Raw genomic sequence first — 24,560 nt, 5'->3', positions numbered from 1 at the left:
TAGCCTGTCAGGCTCCTCTGTTCATGGGATTTTCCAGGCAAGAATGCTGGAGTGTGTTACCATTTCCAACTCCAGGAGATCTTTCCAATCCAGGGATTGAACCCACGTCTCCTATATTGCAAGTGGATTCTTAACTACAGAGCCATTTAGGAAACCTTTAGATTTCAGTTAAACTAAATCAAATAAGCATGAGTTTCCTCCAAATAAATAGAAAACTCCAACTAGCAATCATAAGAGTTGGTAATCTCCAGACTGCCAAAGAACACAAATTCAATTTCTCTGTATCACTGATGTTATTCTGTGAGTTCAACGGAAGGCTTTATGATAACCAGATCCCACTGGGCAGTGTTTAAGATATAGCTGCCTCACAATTAATTTTATGAACACATCCAATAAATCTCTTTATTGTAATGGGCCAATATGTTATGCAATAACTGCATCTCAATGACAAGGACTTAATATTCAGATGTTTGATCTCTATTGAAAGTGCAAGTGTTAGTCACTGAGTTGTGTCTGACTCTCTGCAACCTAAGGACAGTAGCCCACCAGGCTCCTCTGTCCATGGAGTTCTCCAGGCAAGGATACTGGAGCGGGTAGCCATTCCCTCCTCCAGGGGATCTTCCCGACCAGGGATCGAACCCAGAGCTCTTGCAGCGCAGGCAGATTCTTTACTGTCTGAGCCACTGGGGAAGTTTTCAATCTCTATTAATGTTGCAAAATTTGAAAGAAAGAAACCCTTAGGTACTCACAGTGTGTGAGACGCTTTATATTCTATGAGTCATGGGCAGGGCAGTGATCTCCCCATTAGCATAATGAAAAAAGGCATTATTTCTCCCTCCTCTGAACATCCCTAGTACTTCCTGTCTCTATCACACATCTGGCACACTGTTTTGAAGTAGTAAACTTTCCACATGCACCTGGCTATTTGGTGCATATGCCTTAAGGGCAAGCCACACCTTCTATTTATTGGAATCTTCCAAACAATACCTCACAAGTAGGAGATGATTTTTCAACATTAATGGACTGTTGGTAATTAGCTGAGTAATGCCACCAACATATCCTTCCTTCAACAACACCTCTGCAGCACGGCTATCTGCTCTGTACTCCAGAGGGCCAATACTTTCCTGAAAATTCTCTGAAAAATTACAATGAAGCAAACAAGGTCCACTGAAAATAACTAGGTTCTAAGTAAGTCATGTTAGATAAAAGGAATAAATTTCCTTTAAATGAATCCTAACTCTAATCAAAGATTATCAAATATCTAGGTTATAAAAGAATCGTGCTTCTGTGCTTAGTCGCTCAGCTGTGTCTGACTCTTTGAAACCCCATGGACTGTAACCTGCCAAGCTCCTCTGTCTACCCATTGAATTTTCCAGGCAAGAATACTGGAGTGAGTTGCCATTTCCTACTCCAGGGGCTAGAAAAATGGGATGGGTCCTAACCTTGTTTTAAGTTCCTGCCTCCGGATTGGAAAACGACAGCAGCAAAACAAAGTATCAGCATCTACCCTCACTCTTTCCCTGTGCTCCTGACTTTCCTTACTCAGTCAGAAGCCACCTAACCTCTAGACCTTTCGAAACATTCCCATGGCTCCTGGTCTTCAGCAATTCAACTGTATAATGGCTCTCAAACTTTAACATGCATCAGAACATCCCTAAAGATCTGCGGAAACACAAAAGGCTGGGCTCCACACAGAGGATTTCCTGTTCAGTGGGTCTAAAAGTGAAAGTGAAGTAGCTCAGCCGTTTCCAACCCTGTGACCCCATGGACTGTAGCCTACCAGTCTCCTCAGTCCATGGAGTTTTCCAGGCAAGAATACTGGAGTGGGTTGCCATTTCCTTCTCAGTGGGTCTAGGGTGAGCCTAAGTATCTGCATATCTAACAAGGCTTCAGGTGACACGGGTGTTACCCATCCAGGGATCCACTTTGAGAACTTTGACTATCCTCAGATGCTCCCCTATTTCTGTTACAATTATTGTGCTTAATTGTTGTTGTTGTTCAGTCCCTCAGTTGTGTCTCTTTGCTACCCCATGGACCGCAGGATGCCAAGCTTCCCTGTCCTACACTATCCCCTGGAGCTTGCTCCTACTCATGTCCGTCGAGTTAGTATGCCATCCAACCATCTCATTCTCTATCACCCTCTTATCCTGCCCTGAATTTTTCCCAGCATCAGGGTCTTTTCCAGTGAGTCAGCTCTTCGCATCAGGTGGCCAAAGTACTGGAGCTTCAGCTTCAGTATCAGTCCCTCCAATGAATATTCAGCACTGATTTCCTTTACCATTGACTTGTTGGATCTCCTTGCAGTCCAAGGGACTCTCAAGAGTCTTCCCCAACACCACATTTCAAAAGCAGCAATTCTTCGGTGCTCAACCTTCTTTATGGCCCAACGTTAACATCCATACATGACTATTGGAAAAACCATAGCTTTGACTATATATACCTTTGTTGGCAAAGTAATGTCTCTGCTTTTTAATATGCTGTCTAGGTTGGTCATAGCTTTTCTTTCAAGGAGCAAGTGTCTTTTAATTTCATGGCTGCAGTCATCATCTGCAGTGATTTTAGAGCCCAAGAAAAAAAAGTCTGTCGTTGTTTTCATTGTTTCCCCATCTATTTACCATGAAGTGATGGGACCAGATACCATGATCTTTGCTTTTTGAATGTTGAGTTTTAAGCCAGCTTTTTCACTCTCCCCATTCACTTTCATGAATAGGCTCTTTAGTTCCTCTTCACTTTCTGCCATAAGGGTGGTGTTATCTGGATATCTCAGATTATTAGATTATTGATATTTCTCCTGGCAATCCTGATTCCAGCTTGTGCTTCATCCAGCCTGGCATTTCACATGATGTACTCTGCATGTAAGTTAAATAAGCAAGGTGACAACATACAGCCTTGACATACTTCTTTCTCAATTTGCAACCAGTGTGTTGTTCCATGTCCAGTTCTAACTGTTGCTTCTTGACCTGCATACAGATTTCTCAGGAGGCAGGTCAGGTGGTCTGGTATTTCCATCTCTTTAAGAATTTTCCACAGTTTGTTGTGGTCCACAAAAAAAGGGTATGGCACAGTCACTGAAGCAGAAATAGATGTTTTTTGGAATGCACTTGCTTTTTCCATGATCCAATGGATTTTGGCAACTTGATCTCTGGTTCCTTTGCCTTTTCTAAGTCTGGCTTGAACATCTGGAAGTTCTCGGTTCATGCACTGCTGAAGCCTAGCTTGGAGAATTTTGAGCATTACTTTGCTAGCCTGTGAGACGAGTGCAATTATGCAGTAGTCTGAACATTCTTTGGCACTGCCTTTCTTTGGGATTGGAATGAAAGCTTTTTCCAGTCCTGTGGCCACTGCTGCATTTCCCAAATTTGCTGGCATATTGAGTGCAGCACTTTCACAGCATTATCTTTTAGGATTTGGAATCCCATCACCTCCACTAGCTTTGCTCACAGTGACGCTTCCTAAGGCCCACTTGACTTTGCATCCCAGGATGTCTGGTTCCAGGTGAGTGATCACACCATACTGGTTATCTGGCTCATTGAGATCTTTTTCATATAGTTCTGTGATTTCTTGCCAGCTCTTCTTAATATCTTCTGCTTCTGTTAGGTCCATACCGTTTCTGTCCTTTATCGAGCCCACCTTTGCATGAAATGTTCCCTTAATTTTCTAGAAGAGATCTGTAGTCTTTCCCATTCTATTGCTTTCCTCTATTTCTTTGCACTGGTCACTTAGGAAGGCTTTCTTATCTCTCCTTGCTATCCTTTGGAACTCTGCACTCAGATGGGTAAATCTTTACTTTTTTCCTTTAGCTCTTGCTTCTCTTTTTTTCTCAGCTATTTGTAAGGCTTGCTCAGACAACCATTTTGCTTTTCTGCATTTCCTTTTCTTGGGGATGGTTTTGATCACCATCTCCTGTACAGTGTTATGAACCTCCATCCATAGTTCTTCAGGCACTCTATCAGATCTAATCCCTTGAATTTAATTGTCACTTCCACTGTATAATGTAAGGGATTTCATTTAGGTCATACCTGAATGGCTTAGTGGTTTTCCCTGTTTCCTTCAATTTAAGTCTAAATTTTGCAATAAGGAGTTCATGATCTGAGCCACAGTCAGCTCCCAAGCTTGTTTCTGCTGACTGTATAGAGTTTTTCCCTCTTAAGCTGCAAAGAATATAATCAATCTGATTTTGGTATTGACCATCTGGTGATGTCCATGTGTAGAGTCATCACTTGTGTTGTTGGAAGAGGGTGTTTGCTATGACCAGTGCGTTCTCCTGGAAAAATTCTGTTAGCCTTTGCCCCACTTCATTTTATATTCCAAGGCTAAAGTTGCCTGTTACTCCAGGTATCTCTTCTACTTCTGCATTCCAGTCCCATGTAATGAAAAGAACATCTATTTTTTGGTGTTAATTCTAGAAGGTCTTGTAGGTCTTCATAGAACCATTCGACTTCAGATTAATTAAAATCAATTTTAAAGTTGAATTCTTTCTTTAGATGAAGTTTGGTTTCTTTATCTACTATTCTAAATTAGAGTTGGACATAAGGTGTGAATGGCAAACACCATCTTTGTGTGGAGCTTTTCAGCACAATATCAAATGGTTTTGAACAAATAAAGGGTGACTCACGCTGTAAATTTTCTAGTTTCAAAATGTCACACAACCATTTGCACCAGGTAACCACCTCATCAGGCAGCACCACACTAGTTAATCAATTTTCATTATTCTGGGGATGCACATATAATTCTTTCTGCCAGGAATGTTTTTTCCTCCCTCTTACATGGTTATCTTTTCTTTTTTCAGGTCTAAGCTCAGGGGTGATTTATACAGGGAAGTCTTCTTTTTCTTCCTATTCACCAGGTCAAAACCTCCTACTATGGGCTCTCATAGTCAACCGATTTCCCTCCCTGGTAGTCCTTGTCATGATTGCATTTTTTTTACAGTTGTTTATATAAGTATTTTATTAACAGGTATTTTCCACACTGGACTGTAAGTTCTAGAGAGATAGGCAAGATTTTCAGTTTTAAACACTATGATATTTTCAGTGCTTAGCATACATAAGATGTTCCAGTGAAAGCAGCGAAGATCTGAGCTTTTTCAGTCCTAAGAGAGATAAAAGAAAGCACTGCTTTCTACAGTCTGCCACAGTAGCTGCTTTTCTGCGACACCCCACCCCCCCCCCGCCCACACACACACTTACCTTTTCTGAATAGTTCTTGGAGGCTTTCGGCACTTTGATTTAATACAGCCCATATTTCTTCCTCCTGCAGTGGTCCACCCCGAACTTCCAGGGCCTCAGCTAGTGACACGTGCATATTACCTACGAAACAAAGGTAACAGATGGTCTACACGTCAGCCAATTCACTGCATTTGCAGTAGTGAAAGTTCTCCATCGGCAATGAGTCTATGAAGTCCCTGTCCACCTAAGTTCTCAATATGGCCCTCAATATATACACTACATAGTCCTACAGCTTCAAGTAGTAGACAGAAAGGACTTAGAGGAAAAGAACTCTCACAACAACCATATGCCCTAGCCCAATACGGTCAACTTCAGAGACAGACCTGGAGAATGGCCATAGTGGTGTAACAGGGAAGAACAAAACCTGACTCCATGTTGGATCTGTTTCTTTACCCTTTGCTTTTTGTTATGTTTGTTACTATAACCACTAGAAGGACGCTGTCTATAGCTAAAAGCATACACAATGGCCTGCCTCGAGGAGCCCTGCCCCTCTGACTGAATGTTAAACAACTGCCTTCGTTCAATTCACAGGAAGACACTCTGACCCTGCCCACCTGTGAAAGGCTGCAGAAAAGAAATGAACACATCTCCTCTCTGATGCTGGCCAACCCAGGAGATATTTTGCAAGAATTACGTCTTTCTGATTTTACTTTCTCACCTCCTCCCCCTCTTATAAAAGAAACTGGCAACCAGACCCTGATAAGATGGTACTGGAGGACACCAGTCTGCCATCTTTTCAGACACTTGGATTCTTGAATAAAGTCGCTATTTCTCCTCTCCTGATTTACTGGCCTGTCCCATGGACGGAGGAGCCCGGTAGGCTGCAGTCCATGGGGTCTCGAAGAGTCGGACACGCCTAAGCGACTTCACTTTCACTTTTCACTTTCATGCATTGGAGAAGGAAATGGCAACCCACTCCAGTGTTCTTGCCTGGAGAATCCCAGGGATGGGGGAGCCTGGTGGGCTGCCGTCTATGGGGTTGCACAGAGTCGGACACGACTGAAGTGACTTAGCAGCAGCAGCATGTGGCAAGCAGACCAAGCCTGATTTGGTGACAGTGGTGACTACTTCATGGCAGAAGAGAGACTCAAAGTACCAGAGACACCAAAACTATAGACGATTACATCAAAGCAACCAGATTGGAGTTCCAGGTTTCATTCTATTCATCCAAGGTAGAAAGAATAGAGAGGAGATCCAATGACCATGGTGGAAAAAGTTAGAAATAAGATGGACACATTTTTTTTCCATTCACTGATTTCTATATTTCTCAAAATATACTATAATTTTGCACTAAGTAAACTTAAATATTTCTAGACTCAGCTTTTGCTGCCAACTTACCATTTGCCCCTCGCAAAGCCATTTTACATCTAAACTTCAGTCTTCCATATGTGGCATGGGAATAATAACAAGACAGGAACAACAATGCCATTTTGAGGTGGCTGTGGTAAGGAAAGAAGCTATGCTCGTAATCACGCTTTGTAATCTAAAACACTATACAAGTTGAATTAACAGAAAATCAGAAAGGTGCCTCTGTTGTGACATTTTTGTAAGGTCAATTTTTTTTAAAGCATTCAATGTGTAGGCAATATATTGATGAAATGAGATTTTCCATAGGGCTCAATGATCCTTTTTTTCACTTTGGAAGAGGGAAATGCAGCTAGTCAAAATCGTCCTTTATAAGTTTTCCTAAATTAACCTTCCTTGAAAAGAAAATTGCTCTTTGTAATGATCACTGAGATTTCTACACTAACCAAACTAAATTAAGAATAATGTGTATCTATTGATAGGCAGAAGCAGTGGGTTTGGAAAAGAAACTAGAAGGAGTAGAAAATGTTAAATACTTATTTTCTGTAATTATATCCTTCATTAAACTTTAAGAGATGTTTTAAAAATAAACATTTTTTTCTGATAAAAGTTGACTTTGCTTACTCAGCTAGCAAGAAAACCTAATATTTTCTTTTAATTTACATTTATGATACTTTAACCCAGATGGAAAAACATCAACTACAGTTCTATACATGAGGCCAGCTTTGTGCTATTACTGTCCTTTTCACATGTTTACTATAGCATTTAATTCTTAGAGTCTGCCTTGAGGGGTGCCTACTTAAATGAGCAATGTGGTGGTTAGAGGGAAAATGTAAGATACTGCTTTGAAAAAGTCACAGAGTTTTATCCAGCTTGAACAAGAAAGGGATCATTTATTCAGATCCCCTCCCCTCCAACTCTCGAAGTTTCTCATGTATTTTATTATATGATAGCACAGTAATGGCACAGTTTTTGAATCAAAAAAAAAAAAAAATAGAAGCTTCATTCTTTTCTAAAAGGTATCTGAATAATCTTCTACATAAAACACTATACTAAATTGGAAATTTCAACAGAAGATACTATTAGCCATCAGATACCAACCAGACTTGTGAGAAAGACTAATCTGTAGCAAAGTTCCAAAGCGATATGAATGAGAACCAGTTAGATAGCTCTAAAGCCTACACACAGGGTATAAACAGTAGGGAGAAAATTGCATAAAGAGAATTTCTTTGAAGACAGCTGTACTGATTCTCATGCTTCTTCCAGTGGGAGGCGGTGGGAAGGTTGTTTGGTATGTGTTCCCTGGAGGTAGGGAGGACACCATAGACTTGAGCTTGATACTTCAGGAATCTGAAGGCTTAGGCTAAGACAGCAGTCAGAGGGAGGAGAGGGCACACAAGAGAGCTGGCGGAGGAGGCCAGCTCTATTGACTCTGATATTAGCTGGGTGGGGGAGGGGAAGAGGGGCGAGGAGCAGGAACACATAGCTTGGAGTTAATGAAATCTTACCCAGATGATGAAAATGTCCCCAAATTTAGATTGTGGCAATGGCTGCAGAACTCTGAAGGTATATTTTAAAAAGGTGAATTCTATAGTATGTCATTTATATCTCAATAAAGCTGTTTAAAAAAAAATGGACTTTCTCTGGTGGCTCAGTGGTAGAGAATCTGCCTGCCATTGCAGGGGACAGGGGTTTGATCCCTGGTCCAGGAAGATTCCACATGCTGTGAAGCAACTGAGCCCGTGAGCCTACAAACTGCAACTACAGAGCCCATGTGCCGCAACTACTGACGTCCACGCACCTGGAGTCTGTGCTCCACAAGAGAAGTCACTGCTATGAGAAGTAACTGGAGAGTAGCCCCCGCTGGACACAAACAGAGAAAACCGGCTCAAAGAAATGAAGACCTGGTGCAGCCAAAAGCAAATTTAATTAAGTAATTACTTACAAAGCTGTTAAAAAAAATTCTACCTGGCGTACCGCCTGAGGTTCCCAGACTACTGATGAGGAGGAGGAAGAAACGAGGAAGCATTAGAAAAGGAAGTATGAGGGGAGAGGGAGTAGAGGAAGAGGAAGAAGATTTGGGTATTGGCTAGAAGGAAAATCTTTTTGAAGTGTCACATGAAGGATAGCTCCAGTGGAGGAACCCCATGAAAACACAAGAAAAAAGGTCAGCCTTAAGCACACAATGAATCAGAGAGTGTGAAGCCATTTTATAACAAAAGGCTAGTAAAAAATTGTTTGCCTCTCTACCCCTAGTTTAAATCCCGATGGAATCAGATACAGCAACTGGCAAATGGATGAGGAGATGAGCAACAAGAAGGGAAGCCAATCACACTGCTTCTCACTTACTGCTAATCCCAGCCAGGGGAAGGAACTGGTTCATCTTTGAATAAAGACTGAAATGTTAATTAATATATAGACAAGACTTTTAATTATCGGAGAAAGTGAAAGTGAAGTCTGAAGTCTTAAAGAAAGAAATCGTTAGTCACTCAGTCATGTCCGACTCCGTAGCCCACCAGGCTCCTCTGTCCATGGGATTCTCCAAGCAAGAGTACTGGGGTGGGTTGCCATTCCCTTCTCCAGGGGATCTTCCCGACCCAGGGATCGAACACGGGTCTCCCACATTGCAGCCAGACGCTTTACCGTCTGAACCACCAGGGAAGGCCTAATTATTGGAGAAGGGAATGGCAACCCACTCCAGTATTCTTGCCTGGAGAATTCCATGGACAGAGGAGCCTGGCAGGCTACAGACCATGGGGTCACAAAGAGTCAGACATGACTGAGTGACTAACACTTTCTTTCTTTCTTTCAGACTTTTAGTTAAAGAAATAACATTATATTTTCAACATATGTGACTGCAGTTATTATTCTCAAAGGATGAACAGAGAAGCATGAACTTGAGTTTCATATAAAGGCAAAACAATAACTTCCCCTCGCGAAGGTAAAAGAGAAAGACAGGAAGGAGGGAGGGAAAGATGGAGGGAAGGCAGAAAGAAAGAAAAGTGAGGGGTAAAATAAGATGCTTATGATTACCTATTGTAAAGCAAATGCTATATTCTCACACACACCATATTAAATATTAAGATACTGGTTTTTGTTGTTTAGTTCCAACTCTTTGTGTCCCTATGGACTGTAGCCTGCCACGTTCCTCTGTCCACGGGATTTCCCAGGCAAGAATACTGGAGTAGGTTGCCATTTTCTTCCCCAGGGGATCTTCCCCACCCAGGGATGGAACCTGTGTCCCCTGCACTGGCAGGTGGATTCTTTACCGGAGCCACCTGGGAAGCTTTGAGATAGGTTTTTAAAAAATATTTTTATTGTGGTAAAAAGTCTTCTAATATAAAACATACTATTTAAACCATAATTAACTGTACAGTTCAGGGGCACCAGGTACATTCACATTGTTGTGCAACTCTCACAAGACCCATCTCTGAGTTTTTCACCTTCCTAAACTGAAACTCTGTCCCCATTAAACAGTAACTCCTCATTCTGCCTTTTAACTCCCTCTGCCAAATCCTGGCATCTACCAATGTACTTTCTGACTGTATGAATTTAACTATTTTAGGTATAAAGAAATTGGTTTTTAAAATAAAACCTTCCCATAAATAAGAATAAGAAAAATCAAAAGTAACTACCAGACAACAGAATTTTTTCTGTCTACAAAAATTACACCTTTATTGCTTGATTCAGTCAGGTCTGATTTATATGTTGTTAATCCTCTTTAAAATTTTAAAATTTGCCTATTTAGTGTAAGATCTGTATATATTTCTGGTTGGCATTTATTAGTCCACCAAAACATAGAAGGAATATATGTCTTTAGACATAATATCATCTAGCTAACACAAGAGATTAGACACTTTAAATGTATTAACTTTGCTAGAAAAGAGGTTTACTGTTTTTAAAAAAACGGCCTCAACCCTCTAATCACCCAGTCTCAAGATAACATGTTAAAGTAGTTTTTTAAAATTCAAGCAAATAACACATAACTATAGATTATAAATTGTCTACCATCACCAAGTTTGGCAACTACTATCATCATCATTTCCCTCTCTGTTATTTTTATTCACCTTTACTATAGCTCTCCAGATCAGTAAGTCTGAAAGGGAACAAAGAAAGGGAATGAAAGAGATGCAGAAGTAGAAGAGGGATGCAACAAAAAGGAAGTAGAGAAAAAATAAATAAATCTTAAGAGGGAAAAAGTTATGAACATTCTAAAGAGTTTATTACTTTAACTGTTTCCTTTGGACACATTATGAGATAACCTGGGGTGCAGATAAATGACTGGCATTATTTTACTATCAAAAAGGTCTCACTTTACAATACACATAAGCATAAAATTCACTTTTATTTCCTTAAAAGTGGTAGGTTACATGAGAACCACATTGTTGGAAAGACTATCAAATAAATAATCATTTATTATTATGTTTTATTTATTATTATGTTTTATTATCATCATCATTATGTTTTTGGTTAGTTCAGTCGCTCAGGCGTGTCCGACTCTTTGCGACCCCATGAATTGCTGCATGCCAGGCCTCCCTGCCCATCACCAACTCCCGGAGTTCACTCAGACTCACGTCCATCGAGTTGGTGACACCATCCAGCCATCTCATCCTCTGTCGTCCCCTTCTCCTCCTGCCCCCAATCCCTCCCAGCATCAGGTTCTTTTTGAATGAGTCAGTTCTTCGCATGAGGTGGCCAAAGTATTGGAGTTTCAGCTTCAGCATCAGTCCTTCCAATGAACACCCAGGACTGATCTCCTTTAGGATGGACACTGGTTGGATCTCCTTGCAGTCCAAGGGACTCTCAAGAGTCTTCTCCAACATCACAGTTCAAAAGCATCAATTCTTCAGTTCTCAGCTTTCTTCACAGTCCAACTCTCACATCCATATGTGACCACTGGAAAAACCATAGCCTTGACTAGACGGACCTTTGTTGGCAAAGTAATATCCCTGCTTTTCAATATGCTATCTAGGTTGGTCATAACTTTCCTTCCAAGGAGTAAGTGTCTTTTAATTTCATGGCTGCAATCACCATCTGCAGTGATTCTGGAGCCCAAAAAAATAAACTCTGACACTGTTTCCACTGTTTCCCCATCTATTTCCCATGAAGTAATGGAACCAGATGCCATGATCTTAGTTTTCTGAATGTTGAGCTTTATGATTTTGGTTAATATAGGTATTATTGTCATGACCTTAATACTGTGCCCACAGAGTTAGATAAAATCACAAAAAGATTCTAATGATGTCATTTTAATCCTGAAGGATTTGTGGTACTCAGCAAATAGGAAACACATAAAAGTGATTTCAAAAAGAACTAAACAGTAAACAGATTGACTTGAATCCACTCAAGTGGTATGACAATTTGGGGATTGACTAATGAACTTGGACCATTTAAATAGATTCTAAAGAAACACAACTGTAAGAGTACATTACCTAGAGACAAATGAAAACAAAAGCTCAACAGTCCAAAACGTATGCAGCAAAAGCAGTTCTAAGAGGGAAGTTTGTAGCAATACAATCTTATCCCAAGAAACAAGAAAAATCTCAAGTAAATAACCTAACCTCACACCTAAAACAACTAGAGAAAGAAGAACAAACAAAACTTAGGCAGTTAGTAGAAGAAAGGAAATCACAAAGATGAGAACAGAAATAAATGAAAGAGACAAAGAAAACATGCACAAAGACCAATGAAAGTAAAAGCTGATTCTTTGAAAAGATAAAATCGACAAACCTTCAAGAAAAAAAGGGAGAGGACCCAAATCAGTAAATTAGAAATGAAAAAGAAGAAGTTACAACTGACTACACAGAAACACCAAGGGTCTTAAGAGACTACTAGGAACAACCGTGTGCCAGTAAAACAGCCAACCTGGAAGAAATGGACAAATTCTTAGAAAGGGACAGTGTCCATATTGAACCAGGAAGAAATAAAACATATGAACAGACCAATCACAAGCACTGAAATTGAAACCATGATTAAAAACCTTCCAACAAACAAAGTCCAGGACCTGACGGCTTCACAGGTGAATTTTATGAAACATTTAGAGAAGAGTTAACACTTACTCTGAAACTTTCAGAAAGTTGCAGAGGAAGGAAAACTTCCAAACTCATTTTATGAGGCCACCATCATCCTGATATCAAAACCAGAGAAAGATACCACAAAAGAAGAAAATTACAGGCCAATATCACTGATGAACATAGATGCAAATATCCTCAACAAAATATTAGCAATTTGTATCCAGTGATACAATAAAAAGCTCATATAACATGATCAAGTAGGATTCATCCCAGGGATGCAAGGATTTTTCAACATCTGCAAATCAATCGGTATGATACACCACATCAACAAATTGAAGAATAAAAACCATATGATCATCTCAATAGATGCAGAAAAAGCTTTTGACAAAATTTGACACCCATTTATGATAAAAACTCTATAGAAAGTGGGCATAGAGGGTACATACCTCAACATAATAAAGGCCATATATGAGAAACCTGCAACTAGGTCACACCAATGGTGAAAAGCTGAAAGCATTCCCTCTAAGACCAGGAACAAGACTAGAATGTCCACTCTTACCAGTTTTATTCAACATAGCTTTGGAAGTCCTAGCTACAAGGAATCAGAGAAGAAAAAGAAGTAAAGAGAACCCAAATTGGAAAAGAAGTTAAATTGCCACTGCAGAGGACATGATACTATACATAGAAGATCCTAAAGGTGCTACCAGTAACTACTAGAACTCATCAATGAATTTTGTAAAGTTAATACACAGAAATCTGTTGCATTTCTATACACTAACAATGAAAGATCAGAAAGAGAAATTCAAGAAGCAATCCTGTTTACCACTGCATTAAAAAGAGTAAAATACCTAAGAATAAACTTACCAAAGAAGACAAAAGACCTGTACCCCAAAAACTATAAGATGCTGATGAAGAAAATTGAAGAAGACATAAACAGATGGAAAGATATACTATGTTCATGGATTGGATGAATCAATATGGTCAAAATGACTATACTACCCAAGGCAATCTACAGATTCAATGCAGTCCCTATCAGATTACCAATGACATTTTTTAACAGAACTAGAACAAAAAAATCTCAACACTTATACGGAGACACAAAAGACACTGAATAGCCAAAGCAATCTCCAGAAAGAATAACAGAGCTGGAGGAATCAGGCTCCCTAACTTCAAACTGTACTACAAAGCCACAGTCATCAAAACAGTATGGTACTAGCACAAAAACAAAACAAAAATATAGATCAATGAAACAGGATAGAAAATCCAGAAATAAGCCCAAGCACCTACAGTCAATTAATCTTATGACAAAGGAGGCAAGACTACTCAATGTTGGAAAGACAGTCTCTTCAACAAACTGTGCTGGGCAAAGTAGACAGCCATAAGTAAAAGAAAATGAAATTAGACCATTTCTTAACTCCATACACAAAAATAAGCTCAAAATGGATTAAAGACCTAAGTGTGAGGCCAGACACTATAAAACTCCTAGAGGAAAACATAGGTATAACACTCTATGACATAAATCACAGTAACATCTTTTTGAATCCATCTCCCAGAATAATGGAAATAAAAGCAAATATGAACAAATGGGACCTATTTAAACTCAAAAGGTTTTGCACAGTAAAAGAAACAATAAGCAAAATGAAAAGACAACCCACAGATTGGGAGAAAACATTTGCAAATGATGTGACCGATTAAGGCATTTGTTTTCAAAATTTACAGTTTATGACACTTAATAGCATCAAACAAACAACCCACTCAGATGGCAGAGGAGAAGGATGTGTGCTCATCTCCTGCAAGAGCACCAAAACTGCAACTAGCTGTCGAACAACCATCAAAAGGAGGACACAGGAACCCACCAAAAAAAGATTCCCCATGTCCAAAGACAAAGAAGCAGCTGCAGAGAAACGGTAGGAGGGGTGCAATCATGATAAAATCAAACCCCATACACATCAGGCAGGTGACCCACAAACTGTACAGTAATACCAAAACAATGACTCAAAAAATGGGCAGAAGATCTGAATAAACATTTCTCCAAAGAGGATATACAGACGGCCAATAGCACATAAAAAGCTGTCCCACATCACAAGTTTTTAGAGAAATGCAAATCAAAACTACAACGAGATATCACCTCACAACAATCAGGATGAAATGAAAGTGAAAGCCGCTCAGTTGTGTCCAGCTCTTTGTGACCCCATGGGCTATACATTCCATGGAATTGTCCAGGCCAGAATACTGGAGTGGGTAGCCATTCCTTTCTTCAGGGGATCTTGCCAACCCAGGGACTGAACCCAGGTCTCTCAAATTGCAGGTGGATTCTTTACCAGCTGAGCCATGAGGGAAATTGACAAGTAACAAATGCTGGAGCGGTGTGGAGAGAAGCCCTTCCACACTGTTGATGAGAATGTAAATTAGTACAGCCACTATGGAGAACAGTATAGAGGTTCTTTAAAAAGCTAAAAATAGAGCTACCATATGACCCTGCAATTCCACTCCTGGGCATACATCCAGAGAAGAACATGATCTGGAAGGATACTTGCACCTCCAATGATCATTGCAGCACTGTTTACAATAGCCAAGACATGGAAGCAACCTAAATGTCCATCAACAGAGGAATGGATAAAGAAGATGTGGGGGGGGGGGGGGGTGGGGTGTGTGTGTGTGTGTGTGTGTGTGTGTGTGTGTGTGTGTGTGTGTGTGTAGGAATATTACTCAACCATTAAAAAGAAGGGAATAATGCCATTTGCAGCAACATGGATGGACCTAGAGAGAGTCATACTGAGTGAAGTAAGTCAGACAGAGAAGGAGAAATACCATATGACATCCTTTATATGCAGAATCTAAAAAGAAATGATACAAATGAACTTACTTAAAAACAGAGAGACTCACGAACTTAGAAAATGAAGTTATGGTTGCTGGGGGGAAGGGATAGGGAGTCTGGGAAGTCATGTACACACTGCTATATTTAAAAAGGATAACCAACAAAGACCTATTCTATAGCACATGGAACTTTCCTCAACATTATGTGGCAGCCTGGATGGGAGGAGGGTTTGGGGTAAAACGGATACATGTATATGTATGGCTGAGTCCCTTTGCTGTTCACCTGAAACTACCACAACATTGTTAATTGGCTGTACTCCAATACAAAATTAAAAGTTTAAAGTCTGGGGGAAGAAAAAAGAAACAGGACCGTAAGAGAACCTGTTTCAAGAACAAAGCCAACTATAAAACAAAGATGTGCCACTAGTTTGGAGCACAGAGACACTCATCGTTGTCTAAGGACTAGCTAAGGTCATTAAGAAATCACAGTGAGTTGAGAAAGCAATCCCCAAAGTTACAAACATCTTTAATTCAGGAAAATTTACAATGAATTTCATAAAATTTTAAGAGCAGAAAGCCCATATATTAGTATCTGTACATATTTGGTATTTTAGCTGTTATAATGTTTAAGAAAAATAGGTCCGAATAACAGATTTGCTTGTGATTCCAATTTAAATAATGTAACTGAGAAAATGATTTCAGGCTTATATAAAATATCACAAATACCACTGGAAAATAAAAGAACTTAAATCTTAGCATATTTACAAGTTTCCATTCATTACAGACTTCTTTAAGTACTCAGGATTTTGTGGCGGGGGTGGGGGTCAGTCAGACAACTGAAATACTTTTAGAAGTCAAAAAATTTTAAATAAATGTTCCAGGGATTGAATCCATGCCCTCTGCAGTGGAAGGTGGACCACCAGGGAAGTCTCTAGAGGACAATTTTTAACTGTATGAATGCAGTTTAAAACAATTGAGGCATTTTAATTAAGTTTGAAAATAGGATCATATACTCAATCAAAAGGTCCCCTAAAAGTGACTACAAATCTTTTCTACAAGTAAAATAACTGACCTTAGAAACTTAACAACTAGGTTTCAGAATTTGTAATTTAATAAGAATATTCATTTAAAAATAATTTTCAATAAGCTTTGCTATATACAGTATGTATTTTTTTAAAGTTAGCAGAAAAATCATTGTGATTCTGGATCAGACAAATTTTTCTTAGATACAACATCAAAATTACCCTTAAAAAATGGTTACGAGTTTCAACTTCCCTGGTAGCACAGTGGATAAGAGTCTGCCTGCCAATGTAGGAGACGGGGGTTCAATCCCTAATCCACATACGGCAACTCCTGAAGCCCATGCACCTAGAGCCTGTGCTGCACAAGAAAAGACAACTCCAATGAGAAGCCCGTGCGCCACGAACTAGAGAGTAGCTCTTGCTCTCCACAGCTAGAGAAAGCCATTGTGTAGCAACGAAGACCCAGCTCAGCCAAAGATACATAAATAAAAATAAAAATAGCAGCGTGTACATGTTGATCTCAGGCAAGAGTTAAAAAAAAATGTTAAGAAAAATGTTAAGACTTCATCAAAATTAAAACTTCTGCTCTTTGAAAATAATTGTTCAAAGAATAAAAAGAAAAGTCACAAATTAAAGGAAACATTTACAGATCACATAATTGATAAAAGATTCATAACCCAGAATATATAAACTATCAAAATACAATAGGAAAACAAACAATTCAAATTTTTTACATCAAATTCGCAAAAGATTTGAACAGGTGTTTCATCCAAGAAAGAAAGTACATGGATGGCAAATGAGCATAAAAAGATGCTCAACTTCAATAGTCATTAGGAAAATGAAATTAAAACAATGAGATACTGCCACACAGCTATCAGAATGACTAAAATGAAAACAACTGACCATACTCAGTGTAGCCAAGGATGTGGAGAAACCGGAACTCACACACAACTAGTCCGAAAGTAAAATGGTACCTTTGGGGAAACTAACAGTTTCATAAAAAGTTTAATATAAGCCTACTTACTATAGGATCTAGCCATTCCACTCCTAAGTATTTACCCCAAAGAAATGAAAGCTTATATCTACACAAAGGGAACGGTTCTCAAAACTTTCTGAGATGCTCTTCCCAGGTTATAATCCTCAAATTCGTCTTAAATAAAACATTCAATTTCTTAAAGAAATAAAAAGACTTATATACAAATGTTCGTAACAGCTTTATTTGTAACAGCCCAAAACTGGAAACAAGCAACTGTCAACAAGTGAATGGATAGACTGATCTTAGTATATTCTCACAATGGAATATTAGTCAGCATAAAAGGAATGGACTAGTATTGATACATGCAACAACATGAATCTCAAAATAATTATACTGAGTAAAGGAAGCTAGATCAAGAAAAAAAAGAGAGAGTATGTGCTTTATAATTACATTTGTACAAAATTATAGAAAGTGACAACTATAGTTATGACAAATAGCTCAGTTGCCTAAGGATGGCATTGTGCCATGAAGAGGCAGGTGGCAGTGATTACAAGCAAGCGTGAGAAAACATTTGGGGATAGTGGATACATTCCCTACCCCGATGATGGTTCACAGGTAGCTGCACACGTAAGTCAAAAACTCAGCAAACTGCACACAATACGTATAGTCTATTATATGTCAGTTATGCCTCAATAAAGCTGTTAAAAAGAGAAAGCAAACTAAACCTGACCAAAGCCAGGACAGCATTCCTTTTCTTTGTCCTGGGAAGCTAACTGCATTTTTTTTTTCCCCAGAAGAAACCAAGCCCTGACAACAAGCAACACATGCTTTAAAAAGAAAAAAAAATTTTTTTTCTAAAACAGGTCCAGGGGCAAATTAGGAGTCGGGTCACACAGCAGGAGGTGAGTGGCAGGCCAGAGAGTGAGGCTTCATCTGCCACTTCCCATCACTTGCCTTACCACCCTCTCCCTCACAACTGTCTTCCATAAAACAGGTCCCTGGTGCCAAAACGTTTGGGGACCGCTATTCTAAAAGTTAGGTGGCTCAGATGGTAAAGAATCCGCATGCAATGCAGAAGATCCGGGTTCAATCCCTGGGTTGGGAAGATCCCCTGGGGAAGGAATCTTAAAGTTAATTTTTCTCCCATTAAAATAAAATCTATTAGACAAATCAAAATCCACGGCTAGGCTAAATCTAAGATTTTCCTTTCTGAAACAGCCAAAGCATATCTAAGACGCTGTGTAGCTTATATTATTCAAGCTAGAATATGTGGCTTGATAACACAATAATTTTGTAAAAACCTTTATTCAAGATAGCAAGCTCTTGTTTTTCTCTCAACTTCTAATTTCCTAAAGCATTTAGACCTGAAAGTATAATTACGAAAATTATAGGCCATGTGAAATAATGTGAAATTATTTCTACCTTTTATCTGTCAATCCAAAAAGAAACGGTCAACACCAAGCCAGATGTATACAAAGTAGGAACAACAAAAGCACAACCAGATCTCTTAAAGACTTAAAGCTCATCTCCCTAATTAAAAAAAAACAAACAGAATATTTCTCTTCCATTAGAGCGTATGTACAGATCAAGTAGTAGAGAAAATGTTACTGCCCACTGTAATTAGAAAAAGACTAAGAAAGAATTGAGATTTTAAGGAGAAAAAGAGATAAAAGTCAGTGAAGTTTTAATTGGATGTTGCCTCAAGGTAGAAAATAGCATGTGTCTAAACATTTTTATTGATGTTAGAGGAAAGCTTAATATTTGTCAACTTTTCCATTATACTTTTCCAGTGAGAGAAGAGAAACTAAAACACAAGTCTAAATTGCCTTTCTGGGCCTCTGGCTCAAGTCAACTACTTATCTAAATAGAAATCATATATGCCTATTCCCTGTTTTTCAAAGGGCAGCTTCAAAAAACCAAAAGAAGCATTCTGGAACTCTTTTATCTCTCTGGATCATTTACATTTAGGAGAAAAGTAAATTGAGGGGAAAACCTCTAGTCTCACATGTGTTATATTTTTCCTCACCAACTGGGATGTACCAACAGAAAACAAGGTAATGGTAGAACTTTAGTTCTGAAGTTCGGTTTTTCTGCATCACCTCTCCTCTCCACCCACTGACTTTCGTTATGATCACTGCTTTAGAATACCTGGTTGGTCATCAAGAAACGTAGACTTTGGGGCTTCCCTGGTAGCTTGGTGGTAAAGAATCTGCCTGCCAATGCAGGAGACAAGGGTTCCATCCCTGATGGGGGAAGATCCCACATGCCAAGAGCAACTAAGCTCATGCATCACAACTACTGAGCCCAGGAGCCCAGGAGCCGCAAGCACTGAGCCCAGGAGCTGCTACTGAAGCCCGAGCACCTAGGGCCTGTGCTCTGCAACAAGAGAAGCCACAGCAATGAGAAGCCTGCTCTCTGCAACTAGTGAAAAGCCTGAGCAATGCAAAGACCCAGCACAGCCAATACAAATAGATAGATAATTTTTAGAAAAAAGAAACGTAGACTTCAAATGCCTCAGGATAACAGCCAATAAAGGAAACAAATACGATGAGGCACAAAAGTCCATGAAAAAAAATTCCTATTTGCTTTTCATATTGTAATAAACAAATGAATGTTGTAGGCAGAATTCAGAGTTTGTCCTCAACATTCCCTTTCCTGTTGTGAATTGCCTATGGGGAGGTACAAGACCAGGAGCTGAGGGATACTCCAGCCAACAACCAGCAAGACAATGGTTCTATGACCACAAGAAACTGAATTCTACCACCAACCAGTGAATGTGTCATGGGACTGAGAGTCTCAGATGTTACCGTATTCCCAAGCTGACACTCTGATTTCAGTCTGGTGAAATCCTGAAAAAGGGAACAGGATCACGTGCACCCAGAATCCTGACAAACAAGAAGTGCAAGGTAATAAGTGTGAGCTAAATTTGTAGCAACTGAAAGTGGGATTCCATTATGAATGAGAGTGTTGGTCGCTTAGTTGTGTCCAACTCTGCAACCCTATGGACTGTAGCCCACCAGGCTCTTCTGTCTATGGGATTCACCAGGCAAGAATACTGGAGTGGGTAGCCATTCCCTTCTCCAGGGGATCTTCCCTACCCAGGTCTCCTGTGTTGCAGGCAGATTCTTTACCATCTGAGTTACCAGGGGACCCTGGGATTCCACTACAACAGTGACTAAAAATGGAGGAGAAGCTTCGGAACTGTAGTGAGCAGAAGCTGGAAGAATTTTGAGAAAGCCTAATTTGCCTCAAACAGATTTTTAATAGATGACTGGACTTCAACCTGAATATTGTTGGTGAGGGCTCAGAAAGAAAGGAGGAACACATTATTGCAAACTGGAAGAAGGGGAATCCGTATTCCATAGTGGCAGAAATCTTATGACATTGTATCCTACAGTTAACATGGAAAGCAGAACTTTCAAGTGGCAAAACTGCACATATGATACAAAGGAGACTTCCAAGAGAAGTGTTAAATATGCTGTCTGGTTTACTCTTGCTCTTTATAGTAAAATGCAAAAAGAGAGAGAGAGAAATAGAGGAAAGTCCTGTTAAAGAGGAAGCATCAGGACTACATAATTCTGAAAGTACCCAGCCTTTCCAGATAGCAAAAGATGCCAAAAACCAGAAATGGTTGCCAAAAATACAATAGACAAAAAATGATCTTCTGCTAAAATTTCAGAAAGGTCAAAAGGTCAGAGGATTCAGTCACAGAGAGGGCCCTGTCAAGATTTTAAGGGTCTCTGGTAAGCTTTAGAGTTTTCCCTTAGCCATCGCAGGAGGAGGCAAAGACAGCAAAAGGATTATTTTGAAAAGAAAAAAAAAAAAATTCACAGGTGTAACTTCTGTCTAATGTAGTGAATCCCTGTGGAATCCACATAAAACCCAAAGTTCCTGAGAAAATGGTTTCAGCATAAACACTGCCGGGTTGGACTAAAAGAAAGAATATAAAATGAAAGGAGGCTGTTGGATTGCAACCTCAGTTCTACTGCCAGGACAAAGGCTGGTTGAAAGAAACCACTCAGCTGCAAATATACACTACCATCCTAGAAAAAGGAAGACTGATTCAGAAGGCAGAATTGAGACTCAGAGGGCAGAGCTGACTGCCTTGAAGGGTTATTCCCAGGCTTTGAAGCCCAACCAAAAAAAAAAAAAAAAAAGCCAATCTGCCCACCTGAATCTCAGAACTGTTATGGACAGTGGGACAGTGATGGACAGAGACTCCTTTTTGACTTTCCATCCTGCCGTTCTCCCTTCTGGACCAGAATGTCTGCGATAGTCATCCCTGGTGTGTCCCACCATTTTATGCTGGGAATGTTTGGAACAGTCTCTTTAGTTTTATAGTTTTACAGGTTCACGGGATAAGAGACACACAAGAGCCTCATCTATACCTAATGTAGATGATTCAGACGAGCCTTTGGACTTGCAGCTGATGTTTTAACAGGATGAGGACTCTGGGAACCAGGGGAGGGGGTGTATTTTGCTTGTGAGTGAGCATATGGGTTCAGAGGCAAAACTATGGTAAGTAGAACTCTGATATAGCTCCCTAAATTCCTGTCCCCTTGGTATACCCTGGCATATATCTTAGTGTATATAATCATCCCTTTGCTTATGGATGGGACCAGTAAATATCAAGGGATAGGAGCCCACTTGACTCGGCTGTGATATAGAACAGTGGTCCCCAACCTTTCTGGCATCAGGAACCAGTTTCCTGGGAGACAGTTTTTCCACGGACGGGGTTGGGGGATGGTTCTAGGATGATTTGAGCATATTACATTTACTGTGCACTTTATTTCTATTATTATAACATCAGGTCCACCTCAGATCACCAGGCATTAAATTCTAGAGGTTTGGGACCCCTGATATAGTAGACTGTTGGAGCAAACTGGAAAGGAATTCAAAGACACGGAGCTTTCCCTTGCTCACCCTGATGAAGCCAACAATCATGCCGTCAACTGCCTATGGAGGGAACCACATGGCAAAGAGTCGATGGTTAGACCGTTGAGCCGAAAGCAGACCTCAGCTGACAGCCAGCAAGAAAATGATAAATTTACCCCTTACAGCTGCAGGGAATTGAGTCCTACCAAATAACCAGAGAGCTCAGAAGACGACCTCCAAGCCTCAGTTGATATTCCAGCCTGGTGTGACCCTGAGCAGAGCAGCCAGTTAACCTGCACGTGAGTTCCGGACCCACAGGAACTTGAGATAATAAAATGTGTCGTCTGGGGCTTCCCTGGTGGCTCAGTGGTAAAGAATCTGCTTGCCCATGCAGAAGACATGGGTTCGATCCTTGATCTTGGAAGATCCCACATGACTCAGAGCAACTAGGCCCCTGTGCCACAACTACTGAGCCCGAGAGCTGCAAACTACTGAGCCCACATGCTGTAAATACTGAAGCCTGTGCGCCCTAGAGCTCATGTTCCACAAGACAGGAGCTCCTGCCCACTGAAGCTAGAGAAAAGTCCTCATAGCCACGAAGACCCAAGCAGAGGCAAAGATAAATAAAGTCAGATTATAATAAACAAATGTGTTGTTTGAAGCTACTAACTCTATGGTAATTTGTTATACAATAGAAAATAAATACAACCAGGGTACAGATTTTGAAGAAAATATAAAAAAGTAAGTCCTGTTATTATACTTCTAAAGTTTTCAGGATAATGCTTTCAGACCATTAAAGTGGATCTCATAAGAGAGGGAACATGCTGAGTAAATTAAGCTTGTCTTTCTAGACATCAAGGTTTATACAAACCTGTTACTTCATGCTTTAATTGGCAAAGCAATGTGCACTGAGGTGCCTTTATCATACACTGTTTGGGATATAATGTTAGGTGATCCAGAAAAGTGGACCAAAGCTCACTCGACTCAGAAGTGAATGACTAATATAAGCAAGACAAATAGTGCCAGTTTATTAAAGAGGCTCTTGCTATAATATTTTCCTGATTTTCCACTAGTTAGCATTCTCAAGATCAGGCAATACTTCTACAGTTACAATCTAAATGAGCAGCAAGAAGTCAGCTATTAGAGGTGTTAGAAGAAAGAAGGCAACAAACTCTACCTAAGTGGCAGATAATGGGTTGGCCAAGAAGTTCTTTTGGGTTTTCCCCTATGATCTTATGGAAAAACCCAAACAATCTCAATACTAAAAGTTGAATACTGAAGGAGAAAGTGATGTTTGTCTTCTCTTCCTGACCTTTCTTACGAATCTATCCAAATCTACTGAATCTAAAAATTGGGGGTTAAATTTATACTGCAGTATGAAATAAAGCAGTAGATGTCATTCTGTATTAATGTGGACAAATCAACTTTGACTCTAGATAAAAATAAAGGAAACAAGAGTAAGCCCAAATGACCGCACAAGTCACAGATGAAGCACAATAAACCTACGCACGCTCCAGTAATTACAAAAGTAATTTCAACTTGATGTTTGGAGACAGCCAAAATTCTATTCAAATTGCTCCATCCTAAAAGTGATTTTGACATTACCAATTTCCATTTAGAAACATCTAAAAAATTGAAATGTGGTATAAAACATCTAATTACCTAAAACAATAAATTCAATAAACCTGAAAACCAAATCGAAAATACTAAGCAGTGACACAAGAGATATTCATATTGAGTACTGCTGTTTATTATGCCATTTTTATTTTATCTAATATCACTGTGACAACTAAATGAGACTATTGCTTATAACTGAAATAATGACATGACTTAAAAAAACTTATCAACCCAATCCCACGTGGTTTAGGGTATTCCTTTAATTTGTGGCAATCCAACTAACTCCATAAAGATGTGTTTCTCAAGGTGTAGTTTCCATATTTAATTTTTATTTTAATTAACTATACAGTGCTCTTGTGCAACTGTCATAGAAAAGAATCACTAATATGTAAATGCAATGGTAGCCTTTTTCAAAGCAGAAAATAAAGGAGTTCATGCTTATAGACAAATAATGGTAAAATCATTTTGGGTAAATTATTCAAATTGAATACTAATGTATTATAGGTTAGAATAACCTAGAATAATGTACTCCCCTCTACAAGTCACTTGTCAAAATTTTGAGTTTAATTTCAGATTACATCACACCATCTCTTTTAACACTAATCAATGCCACTAAACATCAAAATTAATTTTAACTCAAATAATCTCCATCTATTCTCATAAAGCTAGAAGTGTTCTCTACATCCAGTTTTTATTGAAGAAATGCATC

The 24,560-nt window shown here is 39.5% G+C and overlaps 1 protein-coding gene across 9 annotated transcripts in view; it reads right to left on the bottom strand.

Moving 5' to 3' along the window:
• Positions 1-24,560, bottom strand: part of PTPN13 (protein tyrosine phosphatase, non-receptor type 13) — a 222,664-nt gene that overhangs the window by 164,989 nt on the left and 33,115 nt on the right. For all 9 annotated transcript variants that reach the window (XM_027544958.1, XM_027544962.1, XM_027544959.1 and 6 more), the window contains exon 2: positions 5,187-5,306. In XM_027544958.1, the coding sequence (XP_027400759.1) occupies positions 5,187-5,301 (115 nt within the window). In that variant the 5' untranslated portion in view covers positions 5,302-5,306. The remainder of the gene's footprint in view (positions 1-5,186; positions 5,307-24,560) is intronic.

This window comes from Bos indicus x Bos taurus, chromosome 6 (genome assembly GCF_003369695.1).
Source record: "Bos indicus x Bos taurus breed Angus x Brahman F1 hybrid chromosome 6, Bos_hybrid_MaternalHap_v2.0, whole genome shotgun sequence".
Classification (NCBI taxonomy): domain Eukaryota; kingdom Metazoa; phylum Chordata; class Mammalia; order Artiodactyla; family Bovidae; genus Bos; species Bos indicus x Bos taurus.
The sequence above is the reverse complement of the archived record's forward strand: the minus strand, read 5'-3'. Positions and strand labels throughout refer to the sequence as shown.